General features: G+C 43.3%; 1 protein-coding gene across 1 annotated transcript in view; it reads right to left on the bottom strand.

The window, feature by feature from the left end:
- LOC126188408 (trichohyalin-like) overlaps positions 1-16,709 on the bottom strand; it is a 69,771-nt gene extending 53,062 nt beyond the window's left edge. Inside the window, exon 1 of the mRNA XM_049930010.1 lies at positions 16,321-16,709. Within this exon, the coding sequence (XP_049785967.1) occupies positions 16,321-16,709 (389 nt within the window). The remainder of the gene's footprint in view (positions 1-16,320) is intronic.
- Between the last annotated feature and the right edge of the window lie 908 nt (positions 16,710-17,617).

Raw genomic sequence — 17,617 nt, 5'->3', positions numbered from 1 at the left:
ACATGATTGAAAACAGTTCAAAATGGCTCTGAGCACTATGGGACTTAACTTCTGAGGTCATCAGTCCCCTAGAACTTAGAACTACTTAAACCTAACTAACCTAAGGACATCACACACATCCATGCCCGAGGCAGGATTCGAACCTGCGACCGTAGCGGACCTGCGGTTCCAAACTGAAGCGCTTAGAACCGCACGGCCACACCGGCCGGCGATTGAAAACAGTCTGAGAAAGTTCGGATAGTGTTTCAATTTCACGCCTGTGCGTAGTATGTTGGTAGCACTTCGTCGCCTTGCCTGTTATGCTGTGTAGCAGACTTTAAAGCTGTGCGGATCAGCATAATGAACAGGCGAGGGGTCTCGTTCGTTTGTCCACGACTGTACAAAGGCACGACTCACGCCCCGTCCTCACAGCTTTACTTCTGCCAGTACCTCGTCTCCTACCTTCCAAACTTTACAGAAGCTCTCCTGCGAGCCTTGCAGAACTAGCACTTCTGAAAGAAAGAATATTGCGGAGACATGGTTTAGCCACAGCCTGGGGGAGGTTTCCAGAATGAGATTTTCACTCTGCAGCGGAGTGTGCGCTGATATGAAACTTCCTGGCGGATTAAAACTGTGTGCCGGACCGAGAGTCGAACTCGGGAACTTTGCCTTTCACGGGCAAGTGCTCTACCAAATGAGCTACCCAAGCACGACTCACGCCCCGGGGCGTGAGTCGTGCTTGGGTAGCTCAGATGGTAGAGCACTTGCCCGCGAAAGGCAAAGGTCCTAAGTTCGACTCTCGGTCCGACACACAGTTTTAATCTGCCAGGAAGTTTCAAGACCTGTCATGTCCGGTATAAAAGGGGGCCACAAGGACAGGCGAGATGTCGGTCTTCGAATCGACGTCTGCTGTGTGTCGATTGCCGCTGTGAGGCCGCTAACATTCTTCCTGCAGTAGGCTGCCTGCGCCAAGGGTCGAACCGATGCCCTCCTAGACACCGAGTCGCGTGTACCTGCCAGAGCTCGTCACTCGCCTCACGTGAGCCGGACAACGTATGGCCGCTGCATTTGGCGCAATGCTCCAGAGGTATGCCTACCAGGCAAGACCTTGGCACTACTGGGGCAGCAGCTACCACATCCTCGTGAAACCGCTTCTCGGCATCGTGGGCCGCGAAATCGACGCCTGATCTTTCCTGTGGTACGTGGATGCCGTGGGTCGATGCTGGGCCGCGTCACCGGACGAGTGCGCACACCTGTAACCGCTGCAGTTTGTTGGAGTAATAAATGGTTTACATTCCATTCGCGCCGTCTGTCTTTCTGCAGCCAGCTTCATCTCCGACGGACTCCCGTAGCCATTACCTTGCCCATTGAACCCACAATGCTCCTCCGTAGCGTCAATTGAAATCCCCACATTCTGTATTTTGGCCGCCGACGGGGTACATGCGTCCTTCCATCCTGCTGCACCGATAAGTAGTAAGCTTGTATCTTTCTTTAGATAATGCAGTTATCTACAGGGTGATTTCTTGATTATGTTACTAACTTTCAGGGGTGATGGAGAAGGTAAAGGTATCGATTTGAGGCAAGCGATCCTAGTCCGGAGACGACCGCGTAGAAAGCTACAAACGAAAACCGTTCTGATGCCTCTGACGGTGAAATACTGGGTGATCAAAAACTCAGTATAAATTTGAAAACTGAATAAATCACGGAATAATGTAGATAGAGAGGTACAAATTGACACACATGCTTGGAACGATTTGGGGTTTTATTAGAACCAAAAACAGACAAAACTTCAAAAAATGTCCGACAGATGGCGCTTCATCTGATCAGAATAGCAATAATTAGCGTAACAAAGTAAGACAAAGCAAAGATGATGTTCTTTACAGTAAATGCTCAATATGTCCACCATTATTCCTCAACAATAGCTGTAGTCGAGGAATAATGTTGTGAACAGCACTGTAAAGCATGTCCGGAGTTATGGTGAGGCATTGGCGTCGGATGTTGTCTTTCAGCATCCATAGAGATGTCGGTCGATCACGACACACTTGCGACTTCAGGTAGCCCCAAAGCCAATAATCGCACGGACTGAGATCTGGGGACCTGGGAGGCCAAGCATGACGAAAGTGGCGGCTGAGCACACGTTCATCACCAAACGACGCGCATCTGTCGGACATTTTGTGAACTTTTTTTTTTTTGCTTCTAATAAAACCCCATGTCATTTCAAGCATGTGTGTCAATTTTTACCTCTCTATCTACACTATTCCGTGATTTATTAAGTTTTCAAATTTACACTGACTTTTTGATCACCCGGTACTTGTATTGGTAGTGTTGTTGCTAAGACAGTAGGGGATTCAACTTTCAGGAGTGGTAGTATGGACCAAAAAATGAAAAAAAATCCAGTAAACATGGGCTCTTAAATGTATACCTTCAGAGCTATGAGCACTTGTTCATCTTCGCTTCTCTTCTGCTCAACAAGCGCCCTTAGCTCTTGATGTATGCAGTTTGGAGCTCACATTTACTGGACATATTTTCTCGTTTGTGTCCATACTACCACCTCTGATAGTTGCCTCCCCTACAGTCTTGGCAACAACAGTACTGGTACATACATTGCACTGTTACGTATTCCACTGTCGGAGGTATCAGAACAATTTTCGCTTATAACTTTCGACTCGGTCGTTTGTGTACTACCGACCCTTATCTGAAATCGGTACATTTACCCTTCTCTATCATCCCTGAAAGTTTGTAACGTCGTCACGGAATCACTCTATGTAAGAGTAGAGAATGATGCTAATCGGTTCGGAAATAGACTCGTGGATACTGACTAATGACATACTATATCAAATATATGATACTCACGGTCTCCGTGGCAGTGAAAGTTCCTGCATCCTTGGTGTAAAAGGTCGCCGCTTGAATTTGACAAGTGTCATGTCTGGCTCCTGTCGCCATGGTTCCCTGAAAGACAAAAGAAGGCATCAGAAGGTGCTATTTCGCCAAATTATAATCGTAGGATTTGCCTTCGTATGTTTTTCGTCCCGACTTTCTCATGTCATCTGGGTTCAGTCAACATATTATAAACGTGACCTTCATGCGATCAGAACCAGAAATATAAGAGGAACTCCAAATTTTATTCTGATGCACTGCATATTGCTTGAAATTAGTTTTCATCGTAATCTGAAATTACTTAAAAGATGATCTCAATCAAAAAAAGCTTTTGTAACAATGATGCATAACTTGGATGACGCCATTGCCAACGACTACACAAACCATCACTGCAGTAGCTGCTGTCACAGGTGGATTTGGCTGGGGTACCGAGAGTGACGTTAAGTGACGTGAATCACAGCGGTAGCGGAGGTGGGTACACGTTTTATGACATTTTAGGTGGCACTGTAATTTCTGTATGGTAGCAATACCCATGTTGGAGTGATTTAGATATATGTTTTTGTTTGTGCTGGAAATTAAAAATAATCAAATACGTCGTAAATTGTTTGTTAGTCAACTAAACCTCAGAATCACCTCAGTCATTAACGTAGACGGGAACCTGCAACTCTGGGTGAAGCGGCATCAATTAAGTTAAGGATATGCACTATAATTGTGGATCTGGGTCTCTAATAATGGAGGCGCCATAAAATACCACAAAATAAACGTAAGTGTATTTCATTAGCACAGTCAGCATAGAAAATACTGTAAGATTGAATTAGTCTGTGTTAAATTATCGTTATTTTCTATATTATCAAGCAAAATTGTGTGTAATACTGAAAGAGGGAGTGAGTATGTATCGTCCCCTTAAGGGGAGCCGGAGGTGGTCAAAATCCAAAAAATTACTTTTTTTTGCTACCGAAAATTAATTGAAACATTCCTCTTTAATGTAAACTTTGAATTATTGTTCTACTCGCCCTAGAAGTGGAGTTATTACCATTTTCCCCCACGCCTGCAGAGGAAATGGGCGGCCGCTGAATGCATCTAACACCCTCTCGTGACTTCCTGGCGAACTGCTTGGGATTTTCTCGGCCGGTTACGCATACACCGCCTTATGTTACGCATACAGCGAGTGTGCAAGGGTTGGCTACATTGTTTTCTGTGACAAATATTACCCGTATTTCCTTACAGCTTACTCCTATTTTCCTGAGAATTTCGAACATCTTGCTCCATTTAACATTGTCGTACACTTTTGTTCTGGTTACGATGCCACGCTTTAGTAACCGTGTATATAAGAAGAGGAAGAACGTAGGGAAAAGAAAATTAACACTAATACCAAGTTGCGATACTACAATGAATAAGAGCGCGGAACATCGTCTCTTTGCTGTTTACCGTTTCGAATTAGTTCAGTGTTGCGCCTGTTGTTGGTAGTATTATACTTCTTGTGTAAAGCGGGTAATATGCAGTATGTACAAGAATCAGGAGGGAACAATAAAACCAATTTTTCATGACTTAGCGCAGTCAGAATTGTTACACAAATGTCTACACGGAAAGACGCAGAATCCTAATGAGAGCGTAAACAATTTGATTTGGAAAGTGATTCCTAAAAGGGTGTTTGTAAGCATAAAAACACTGCACTTCGGCATTTATGATGCAATAGCAACCTACAACCAAGGGAACAGCGTGAAGTGTGAAGTTCTGAAGGCATTAGGATTTACAGCTGGGGTGAACACTGTACGAGCACTAAGAAATATTGACAGAGAAAGGATAAGTGGAGCATAAAGAAGATTGATGGAACAACAGGCCAGAAAAGAAGACAGAAGAGGAAGCTTTTGGAGGATGAAGAAGAAGACCCTGATAATCCATCCTATAGTGCAGGAATGTATTGAGAAATTTTGATAGCCATTTCCCGTAAATTAGAATTTTTCGAATATAAGGAATATTTTCTCAAAATCCACTCAAGCTAGAGAGATGAAATTTTTATACAGCACTCCTAGTGGTCAAACTTACATTGTAACACAGCCATTTGGCAATATGTTCAGTAGTTTCATTTCAGTTTAATTATAAAGCAATTATTTGTAAAAAAAATTGGGTCATTAATAAAAAAAATAATTGAAAGGAAACTAGAAAAGATACTCCAAAATCCCTCCGTCATAACTGCAATACTAAACCACTCTATATGTAAAAAAAATTCAAATTTTTCTATTTGGTAGTTTATTCATAAATGCTCCTCAAACTTAGTGATTTTAACATGGGCAGCATAGGTACCTCCGGCTCCCCTTAAGCTGCAATGTTCATATGTTTATTACATTCTCGACTTGGAATTAATAACTTTGTAAAGACTATTTTATAAATATATGAATATTAATATTTTAAGCATGCATGTACATTTCATCCGATACTGCGTTTCTGGTGGAATAACGTTGTGTACCACACTCTCTTACGCAAATTTCTTTTTCACGTTGTCTTCTGTGTACTCTAAATTACTGGGTAGTGCCACTACAAAATGCACGAATCGCTGCCTGTTGGGAGATGATTGTGATCTAGGAAAAGCTTCAGGTAAACAACACAGGTCCCAGTGGATATCCATCGAAAGGTCCGGGTAGAAAAATGGAAGAACAGAACTGGAGAGCCCAGACATGCTCCCAAGAAAGTGGCTGTCTCTGGCGGTAACCTTCCCATCTTTGTGTGGTGAACTCTGGACAGGATGAGAATAGGAGTCCCACTTTGCAAGACCAACATATAGAAGAGGGGCCTCCTATCACATTTTCTATGTGAATGTTGTGAGGGGCAAAATCTAGGCCACCTAGCCAACGCAGCCTGATGAATGAACGTCTCACACTAGAAGATCTAGGGAGCTTTGGACGCAGTTTTCTGGAAACAACTCGTTCAGACGAACACAGGAAAGATAATGATGATATTGAATGCAGGGCACTCAGCGCCATGGTTATCAGCACCTTGTAGAATATTTACTAAATAATTGATTATAATAAACTCTTCTCAGGTAAAATATGGACCATGGGTACATATTCAAGATTTGAAACATTATCTGGCAATGGTTGCTTATTAATATACGTATTAAAATGGATAATACAAATTACAAATGAAAGTGTGCTTGTTTACATCCAATTTCATGTCTTTTCCTTTCGCTTAAATAAAACTATGATATGGTAATGATCTAAAATACTAAATAAAATGAGGCTAAGCTGAATCAAGTGCTAAATGTTTATCCCTGGTACGTGTGATAGGCTGACTACTAATAAAAAGAAACGGAAAGAGCCAGCCACTGTGAGAAAAAGCAAATGTTGATAAACAATTCTATACACATAAAAAATATATACATCAAAACCTGAGTCTCAGATTCAAAATCTGTATGAAAAGAAAAATGAACAAGCAGTCAATATTGTAAAACTAAGATTCAGTTGTTGACAGGAGGCTTGATCACTGACTAACACTCTGAGATCCATTAAAATAACCTACCCAAAATACGGGCAGGAGTCCAGACAAAACATAAAACCTTAAAACATTTTTCCACTGTTCTCATTGTTACTGAAAACAAAGAACAAACCGTTATCGGGAAAAATTGCTGTTCTCTTGTCACAATCAAACAAAATTTGCTGCACACCGGCCCTAGAACGCCGCAAGCATTAAACAATGGTGTTACGTTGTAATTCCAGCCACACATTATGCCACTGACACATAAATCTTGTTCTCAATATCGAGATAATAGTCCTCGAGGGAGCTGCGTGGGTTAGTACCTTATTTTACTTGCACGTGTCCCTTTATAGGCCAACAACCTTGCACCTTGCCCTTTCATGGAGACTGAACGTGTGAAACACGTAATTCGTGTGATGATCATAATGATATTGGATTTAGGTTGCTCAACAGCTTGGTCATAGTGGATTGGCCATTAGTGGATATCGAAATACACATCTCACGGTTTGATCAATGTCTGCTCTCATAAATAAAACTGCTGCGTAGATATCTCAAGTACACACATTAGTAGATTTTTCTGAATCTCTGGCTATGTTGATACAAACATGACGTTCGTATATATTAAATCCGCAGTTGTCTGGAAAGCCGTCATACTGACACACTGAGTGTTATATGGATGACTGGCCACTTAAACAAAAACCAGAAACAGAACTATGAGTTCATTAGCTTCATCTCAATATATCAGGTAGGCTAACTGTCACTTCAAAATTTTAAAATGCGAGGTACACAGATACTGTTGTCAGGTAGGATGACAGACACGTCTTTATAGCAGTGGAAGGTTACCATATGTCAGCGTAAGAAACACATGTTTTTAAGATACGTTGTATCGAAGTAGTATTCCACAAGCTTGACATATTGGTGGATGACCCAGTCTGAGAAAGGAACTGTGTCAATCGATAATGTCCTATTCGCGACCTGGTGAGCATCACTCCCTTCCGTCGGTTTTGCTGGCATGAGGTAGTTGAATTCACTGACTATGGATTGTTTCTTATCATTTACCATCTACTTGTCTTCCCCCTGATGCGAGATCTTCCTGTCCGACAATGAGTACAGGAGGACTTAATATTTCGTCTCAATGCCCCCTCTAGATGTTTCTTTCTGCTTTGTTGATCACATCGGTTCCCGATATTTCAACATTTCCCGGTCCCCACCAGAATACCACGTCCTTGCCTCGGTTTAGGAATCGCAGTAATGCATCTAGGACAACCTAAGCCATTTTCTCCACTGGATTCATTTTTTGTACAGATTACAAGGTACTGAAAAGTTAGAGCAGATGAGATATTTCCGTTGTGATGGCGCTTCGCCTCCACCAGTGTATTTTATGATGCCATATATTTGGACACCGTAATTTATTAGTTGTTCAAGGAAATGAAGTTTGAAGATCGTATTGGGGATGACAGCTGATGAACTATTCTCCTGTTCAGATCCATCCATGTATACATACACTGGAGGTATGAATTAAACAACGCCTTCAGTCACAACTTTTCGTGTTTTTTCAAGTACACGATGCACTTCGGATCCTGTGGATCCATCATCAGATGTAATCTGTCTTAATACACACTTTATTTCTTCTCTTGAATGAGGTGAAATGCATATACCTCTACGAAAAGGTTTATGTTAGGTTATGAATTTCGTAAGCCAAACATGGAAAATATGTGCGAAACAGTGGAAAAGATGAACAGTATGAACGTCAACAAAAGATTTGCATCACCTCTTGAAAGGTCTCTGTTGGATTCCTTTCATGTTAATTTCTAAGATCTGTTGTCATTTACGGCATAAATTCCTCTTCTAAATGTACTGTGGTGTTTCTGACTATCTAGGAGGAGACTGAGTAGTGGAACGTGTTACTTTTACACATAAACAAGAACGATCTGTCACACTACTACACTTTAAAACACAGTTTATATGTAATTCATGTCACACAGTCTCATACGGAACCTACATCCGCTTTCTTTTATATACTGTATATGATAAGATACTGTCATCCCCCTTCCCTTCTGTGTGAGAGGATGAATGAGCAAATGTATTTCTAGTTGCATGCTTGAGGGTAGCAGACAAGCCTGTCTGCTAGAGAACAGTAGGACCAACGTCGGAACAGGTAGCTACGCTTTCTAAAAGCAAAGAGGTTTCTATCCTTAGTATGGTCCTCTCCGTCCCTTGTCATGTTGGTATAGGAAGCTGCCCCTCTGGCCACTTCCGTTGGTATTTGTGAGCCACCCTCAGGATGGGACCAGTCAGTCTGTTCGAGGCGAGCGTCTGAAGTGGTAAGATCTCCTGCTAAGCGCGTGTCTGCTAAGTCCGTAGGACAATGGACTTCTTAAGTTCACCCTAACTGAAAATTTAATCACCTTTATTTCAGGTTTAGCTCTAAAATATCTAATGTTATCTTAAATTGCAATGCAGTGTAATTCGCGTGTGAAGTTCAGAATATCTTCCGGTAGTTACTTTGTCACTACTTTGTGAGTAAAGTGGAACCACGTGTTGATCAGTAACTCTAACTAAGATCATCAATCTTAAATGCGAATGTGCGTGAGATTATAACGTCTCGTCTTGACAATATTTTTCAATGTAGCAACTTTTCTTTATGTTCAACCCACGTGGGGTGTACTTTGTGAGACCAGTACCACGTGCTTATACAATTGTTTGACCCATCAGGTTAATAGTAAGACGTTAGTAACCAGTTCGAGGTTTTTCTTTTGTAAATTGCTTTTCGATCTAATTTATTTTAATTAATAAAATTATTGTGGAGTTACCCTCTTTGTGTAAACCAAATTGACCACGTGAAGCATGTGGTGTAATCATCAAAGTAGCCCTCAGCTATTCTTTTCGGGAAGATTTCACAGAGAGTTAGTATGTATTTAGTATACCAGTGTGTGGTAATTACGTGACGGACAGGATTGCGCTACGAATGTAACTTCTTTGGGTGAAAATTGAATCGGTTGGTTGTGGTTAATTTCCTCTTGCATATGTTTCAACGTTCTTCGTGTGTTATTTTATGAATGCAGTGTTGTATGCAATCTCCCAATCTTGGCTCCATGTGTTCCGTAAGATTACAAACTCACATTTTCACAGTCCTAAATAAGGCACCAGCTTAGTTATAACTCAAGTTTAATATCCTGAAATTTCAATGATCAATGTTAAAATAAATTTCCAAATATAAACTGATTTATTTCTTTTTACTTAAATTCTCTTATATATATATATATATATATATATATATATATATATATATATATATATATATATATATATATCACCAGTGGTCGTATGATTATTAAAAGATTATAATTAATGTTAGTTTGGTTGGGAATTTGGTAAGCTAGACTGGATACCTGGTGAAACAGTTGATCAGTAATGCAAGGTTAACTTCCCCAGACAGCTCACAGCTTTAACCCGCTTTTATTGTCAATCAGCACCGCTTTCAAAGGAAATTAAAGCAACAACGTTACACTCTTCATTTCGAAATTCATGGCATAGAAAAAAAATATTGGCTCTGAGGTTTTTTCACAGCACTCCTGAGCGACGTCATATACGTCGTGAAAAGTCCCCTTGCTCGTATGCAGGCTTTAATCCGTCGTGGCATACCATCGATGAGATCATCAAGCCAGCTCTGATCCAAATTGTCCTACTTTTCAATGGCGATTCTGCGGAAGTTGCGCAGAGTACGGGGTCGCTACCGACGTTCAAAAAAACGTTCGATTGTGTTCATGTCCGGAGAGCAGGCAAACAAATTCATTTTTGTGATTCTAGCGTGCTGAATGGACGTGTTCACAAGAACATCACGATGATCACGCGAGTCCTCACCCATCAAGATGAAATTGTCACCAAAATGTTGGCGATACAGTTCCACTAATGGTTGCAGAGCATCATCCCTGTCTCGTAGAGCAGTGAGATTGCCCTCAACAGCCACGAGAGATGTAAAGAGACTCCATGTGATGCCACCCCAGAACATCACTCCACCACCATCTTGTAGTACACATGGGACACAGTATTGGAAGCACTCGCTTTTAACGGGTTGTCTTCAAACACATTGTCTGCGATTATCAGAGTATGTACAAATCTGAGTTTCGTCAGTAAACAACACATGAAGCGAATCTTGGGGCGTCCATTCTGCATGATTTATTGCCCATTTGCAATGGAATCCATGGTGTTATGATGTACAACGTGGTGCTCGCCATGGTCGTCGGGAATGGAGATGTGCATCATGCAATCATCTCCCTGACAGTTTGTCGTGATAAAAGACGTTCGATAGCGTCTTCGAATGCCGAATCTATTCTGGAGCAATCAGTCCAAAGTTCATTGACTCAAAATTCGGAGATACCGATTATCCTGCGCACCTGTCTAAAGTATATAGCCTGTGCGTTCTACGTCTTCTATCTGCACCTGTCACCTGGAACCGATTCCATGTCCACACCACATCACTTTTATTCTAGTACTCACGTTGGGCAACTTCCCTGATTACGAAGCCTTCTGCCTGTAAAGCGATGATGCAGACTCGACCATTGGTCGCGACTGTCCTTCAAAGTATGTTGGATATTCACTCAACTGTTTCACCCCTACAGGTGCTTTACTTTCACTGAAATTCTGCTACCCATTCGAGAGCGGCATTCTACCCGAGGTAACTGTGTGTATATTTATAAACAACTTTGGGGTGATCTTCCAACTGATACTGGAACAGTTAGAATATCAGCACAACCTTTGTGTCATATTGGGATGCTGCAAAACTTTTGTCTTTGTATGTACAATGAGGTGACAAAAGTCATGAAATATCTCCTAATATCGTGTCGGACCTCCGTTTGTCCGACATAGTGTAGCAACTCAACATGACATGGTCTCAACAAGCTGATGAAAGTCCCGTGCAGAAATATTGAGCCTCACTGCCTCTATACCCGTCCATAATTGTGAAAGTGTTGCGAATGCAGGATTTTATGCATGAAGTGACCTCTCGATTATGTCCCATAAACGTTCCATTGGATTCATGTCGGGCGATGAGGGTGGCAAAATAATTTTCTTAGATTGTCCAGAATATTCCTCAAACCAGTCTCGAACAATTTTGGGCCAGTGACACGACATTGTTGTCTTGGAACATGAAGACCGTGAATGGCTGCAAATGTTCTCCAAATAGTGAAACATAACCATTCGCAGTCAACGATCGGTTCAGTTGGGCCAGAGGACCCTGTCCATTCCATGTAAACACAGCCCACACCAATATGAAGCCACCGTCAGCTTGCACAGTGCCATTGGTTCGTGGGTTCTGCACCACAGTCGAATCCTAGCGTCAGCTCTTACTAATTGAAATCGAGACTCATCTGACTAGGTCATAGTTTTCCAATTGTCTAGGGTCCAATGGATATGGTCAGGAGAGGCACTGCAGACAATGTCGTGCTGTTAGCAAAGGCACTCGCGTCAGTCGTCTGTTGCCATACTCCATTAACGCCAAATTTCGCCGCACTGTCCTAAGGGAAACGTTCGTCGCACGCCCAGCATTCATTTCTGCGGTTATTTCAAGCAGCTTCGCTTGTCTTTTAACACTGACGCAAACACTCTACGTAAAATCATTGAACATATTTTGTGTTCAAACATAATGACCTTTCTAGGCTCTGAGAAGCCCATCTGCAGAAACCAGCACGGTTTTAGGAAATAGCGGTCATGCGAGACACAGCTGGCCCTCTTTGTGCATGATAAACAGGCTCTAGATACCGGCTCCAAGGTTGATGCCATATTTCTCGACTTTCGAAGGGCGTTCGAGTCAGTTCCGCACTGTCGCTTGCTACAAAAAGTGCAAGCTTACGGTCTGTCCGATGACATATGCGGTTGGATAGAAAGTTTTCTAACAGACTGGGAGCAGTATGTCGTCCTGAATGGGGTGACTTCAACAGAAACAAGCGTAAATTCAGGTGTGCCCCAGGGCATCGTAACAGGTCCGCTGCTTTTTACAATTTACATAAACGATCTTGTTGATGCAATTGACAGCGGCATTAGACTATTTGCCGATGATGCTGTAGTCTACAGGAAAGTAGTATCAAACGAATGTTGTGAACAAATCAGTGAGGATTTGCAGAAAATAAATGCGTGGCGTAATAACTGGCAGTTATCTCTCAATATTAGTAAGTGTAACCTACTGCGTATAACAAGGCGAAAACCCCCATTAATGTACGAGTACAAAATAAATGCCCAGTCTTTGGAAGCGGTAACGTCCGTCAAGTATCTGGGTGTGACTATTCGAAATGATCTCAAATGGAATGATCAGATTACACAAGTAACGGGTAAGGCTAACTCTAGATTGCGGTTTATTGGTAGGATCCCGAAGCGATGCAGTCCTTCAACAAAGGAAATAGCTTACAATACGTTAGTTCGTCCAGTCTTGGAGTATTGTTCGTCTGTATGGGACCCTTACCAGTTGGGTCTGATTCAAGAGATTGAGAATGTCCAAAGAAGAGCGGCAAGATTCGTGACTGGTACATTTAGCCGTCACGAGAGCGTTACAAATCTCATAGAAAGTTTGAAGTGGGACACACTTGTAGATAGACGGCGCGCTAAAGAGAAGGTGCTGCTCACTAAATTCTGAAATCCGATCTTCACCCAGGATGTAGAACATATATATTATTAGCACCAACTTTCAAATTTCGCAATGATCACCATTCAAAGATAAGGGAAATAAGAGCTCGTACTGAGGCGTTCAGACAGTCGTTTTTCCCTCATGCGATCCGCGAGTAGAACAGAGGGGGGGGGGGGGGGGATATGACTTTGGCACGAATTGTGCCCTCCGCCACACACCGCTTGGTGGCAGCGGAGTATATATGTAGATGTAGATGTAGATGTACACGAAAAGCCGCTGCTCTCAGTCGTTAAAGCCGTCGGCCACTGCTTTGTTCGTAGTGAGAGGTAATGCCTCAAATGTGGTATTCTCGGCACACTCTTGACACTCTGGATTTCGGAATACTGAATTCGTTAACGATTTCCGAAGTGGAATGTCTAAATTGTCTTGCTACAACTACAATTCCGCGTACAAAGTCTGTTAATACCCGTAATGCAACCATAATCATGTCGTATGAGGGTATTTCGGAAAGTAAAGATACACCTTACGCCAGAGGAACAGAAGAGTTTTGACGAGCAAGTTGGAAACACTGGTGTTAACCTTGAACCGTTGGCTTTCTCCTCGCGGTCGTTTGGCAGTTGAACGTTGCTTCTGGTTGGAGTAGGTCGGGTTTAAAATGGCTGCGCCGATTCAGAATCCCGCCAAATGCGAAGTGCGCTCCGTCATACGTTTTCTTCATGCAGAAGGTCAGCGACCAGCGGATATTCACGAAGAAATTGTTTCTGTTTATGGGAACATTATGAATCGACAAAAATGTAACGAAATGGTGTCGTCATTTCTCTGAAGGTAGGAACGATGTTCATGACGAACAAAGAACAGGTCGGCCATCTGTGATCTCTGATGTCCTTCGTCGGAGAACGGAGGAAGCAATTCGTGCGAATAGACGTCTCACATTGAAAGAATTGCTTCAGATCATACCGGACGTGTCAATGACAACTCTTTATGACGTTGTGACTGTCAAGTTAGGGTACAGGAAATTGTGTGCACGCTGGGTTCCAAAACTGTTAACGGAAGAACACAAAAAGAAAAGGATGGGCTTTGCACTCGACTTCCTCACACGCTATGCTGAAGCAGGTGATGAGTTCCTTGATCACATTGCGACAGGTGACGAGACGTGGGTTTACCACCATACACCTGAATCCAAGCAACAATCACCGAGCGAGGTGGCGCAGTGGTTAGACACTGGACTCGCATTCGGGAGGACGACGGTTCAATCCCGCGTCCGGCCATCCTGATTTAGGTTTTCCGTGATTTCCCTAAATCGCTCCAGGCAAATGCCAGGATGGTTCCTTTGAAAGGGCACGGCCGATTTCCTTCCCCATCCTTCCCTAATCCGAAGAGACCGATGACCTCACTGTCTGGTCTCCTTCCCCAAACAACCCAACCCCAAGCAACAATCAATGCAATGGCGCCATTCGAAATCACCAAAAGCCAAGTAAAGCAAAACGTCGATTTCAGCGAAGAAAATCATGGCTTCTGTTTTTTGAGACAGACAAGGCATTCTTCTGTTGGAATTCATGCCTCCTGGAATGACAATTAATGCTGCTGCATATTGCCAGACTTTGAAACGTCTTCGAAGGGCAATTCAAAACAAATGCAGGGGAATGCTGACAAGTGGAGTCCGCTTGCTTCACGACAACGCTCGGCCTCACACAGCGCTCGTAACCAAAACACTACTCAAACAATTCAAATGGGGCGTACTGGACCATCCGCCATACAGCCCAGACCTTGCGCCCACCGACTTCCATGTCTTCCCTTACCTGGAGTCACATCTTGGTGGAAAATCATTCCACGAAGATGAAGAGATCAGAGATAAAGTTGAAACGTGGTTCCGACAACAGGCGGCAACCTCCTATGATGTGGGATATAAAAGCTTGTGCACCGACTTAACAAATTTTTGGATAACGGGAGTGATTATGTCGAAAAATAACAAATAATCCAGTTAATAAGATGTAACTGACGTTTTCTAAATAAATGTCCTATTTAAGGACTGCGAGCCATTGTATCTTTACTCAGAGGGCCATAGACACGGGTTCCCAGGTAGATGCCGTGTTTCTTGACTTCCGCAATGCGTTCGATACAGTTCCCCACAGTCGTTTAATGAACAAAGTAAGAGCATATGGACTATCAGACAAATTGTGTGATTGGATTGAAGAGTTCCTAGATAACAGAACGCAGCATGTCATTCTCAATGGAGAGAAGTCTTCCGAAGTAAGAGTGATTTCAGGTGTGCCGCAGGGGAGTGTCGTAGGACCGTTGCTATTCACAATATACATAAATGATCTTGTGGATGACATCGGAAGTTCATTGAAGCTTTTTGCAGATGATGCTGTGGTATATCGAGAAGTTGTAACAATGGAAAATTGTACTGAAATGCAGGAGGATCTGCAGCGAATTGACGCATGGTGCAGGGAATGGCAATTGAATCTCAATGTAGACAAGTGTAATGTGCTGCGAATACAAAGAAAGAAAGTCCGTTATCATTTAGCTACAATATAGCAGGTCAGCAACTGGAAGCAGTTAATTCCATATATTATCTGGGAGTACGCATTAGGAGTGATTTAAAATGGAATGATCATATAAAGTTGATCGTCGGTAAAGCAGATGCCAGACTGAGATTCATTGGAGGAATCCTAAGGAAATGCAATCCGAAAGCAAAGGAAGTAGGATACAGTACGCTTGTTCGCCCACTGCTTGAATACTGCTCAGCAGTGTGGGATCCGTACCAGATAGGGTTCATAGAAGAGATAGAGAAGATCCAACGGAGAGCAGCGCGCTTCGTTACAGGATCATTTGGTAATCGCGAAAGCGTTACGGAGATGATAAACTCCAGTGGAAGACCCTGCAAGAGAGACGCTCAGTAGCTCGGTACGTGCTTTTGTTGAAGTTTCCAGAACATTTCTTCACCGAGGAGTCAAGCAGTATATTGCTCCCTCCTACGTATATCTCGCGAAGAGACCGTGAGGATAAAATCAGAGAGATTAGAGCCCACACAGAGGCATACCGACAATCCTTCTTTCCACGAACAATACGAGACTGGAATAAAGGGGAGAACCGATAGAGGTACTCAAGGTACTGGCTTGCGGAGTATGGATGTGGATGTAGATGTAGATGTAGATGTGGACTGCCCTCGTATAGCTTTTCATATGAGTCACCTGAGTGCAAATGACAGCTCCACCAGTGCACTACCCTTTTATACGTTGTGTTCGCGATACCACCGTCGTCTGTATATGTGAATGTCGCTATCCCGCGACTTTTGTCAGCTCATTGTATAACGACGAAGTGTTGATACAGTCTTAAAATGGATGGAAACAAACTTTTAAAAAAGTACTTACTGTCGAGGCTGCGCCAAGATGTCGATGTACTCGTCCCTGCTGAGGCCGTCTCGCGGGGCCACGGGCCTGCGGAAGTAGAGGTGCGGGCACGGGCTGAAGGAGGGCGCCTTGCTGGGCAGCGGCCGCGGCAGCCACACGTACGACGCCGGCTTCGGCTTGGGCGGCTTCTTCGTCTTCAGCGCCTTGGGCTTCTTCTTCTCCTTGGTCGGCTTGGTCCGCTGCATCTGCACGCCCACCAGCTCGCCTTCGGGCTCCTCCTCTGCTTCTGCCAGATCGGCGGCTTCTTCCGCTCCTCCTTCTTCTTCTTCTTCTGCAGCCTCAGGTTCGCCATCTTCGGGCTTCGCGACATCGCCCACGTCTGCCGGTGGTGGTTCTTCCACTTCGGCCATGGTGTCAGGATACTTATATTTCTATCTTCGAGTTCTGCAAACGTATAAAACAAAAGAAAATTGTGGTTTCTGGTAATTTCCACTGTGTATCTGTCCGTACATTTTGGGATTTCGAGTCTGTAGTGAACTTTATTAAAAAAAGAATAAGGGAAGGTTTTATGCTGTGGTAGATTTGTGTGTGTGTTGGGGCTTATGAGCGCTCAACGTCGAGGTCATCAGCGCCCTGACACACATTGAAGGGAACGAATGTGGACAGATCTAATAAAACTGAAACACACACGCAAAGAAAGCAGGAAAAGAAGGAAAATGCTACATAAGAAAGTAGAACGTAAGGAAAGGGAAAACGTAGCAACAAGAATGCCACAGGAAATTGTCATTGGCTGGCTACTTACATAAAATATGGGCGAGCTTGTCACACAGTGAGCAAATTAAGATCCTCTCCCTAAAATCTTTGTAAAAACATTTGACATGGCACAGAACTTTAAAACTTTAACCATATTCGTCCGAGTGTTGCCTAAAAGAGATGGTAGGTCCGCTGGCAAGTCAGCCGCGGCCCGCTGGTCAGAAAATAAAACGCAATCAAATAAAACGTGGCGCACAGTGACCTGGACGCCGCAAGCACCACACATTGGAGGGTCCTCTCGCCGGAGCAGGAAGCCGTACGTCATAGGGCTGTGGCCTATCCGAAGCTGAGTGAGGAGAACCTCGTCCCGTCGATGGGGCTGAAAGGAAGTACACCACACACGCGTTGTGGGCTTCACTATACGGAGCTTATTGTCAGTCACTTCCAGCCACTCATCCTCCCACCGACACATGACTCTTGAGCTCAAACGAGGTGAGTGCGTGCAGGGGTATAGCACACTGAGATACATGTGGATCGAGACACGCCTCCTTGGCTGCGAGATCTG

Source organism: Schistocerca cancellata, chromosome 5 (genome assembly GCF_023864275.1).
Source record: "Schistocerca cancellata isolate TAMUIC-IGC-003103 chromosome 5, iqSchCanc2.1, whole genome shotgun sequence".
Classification (NCBI taxonomy): domain Eukaryota; kingdom Metazoa; phylum Arthropoda; class Insecta; order Orthoptera; family Acrididae; genus Schistocerca; species Schistocerca cancellata.
This window is presented reverse-complemented; position numbering and strand designations above follow the sequence as displayed.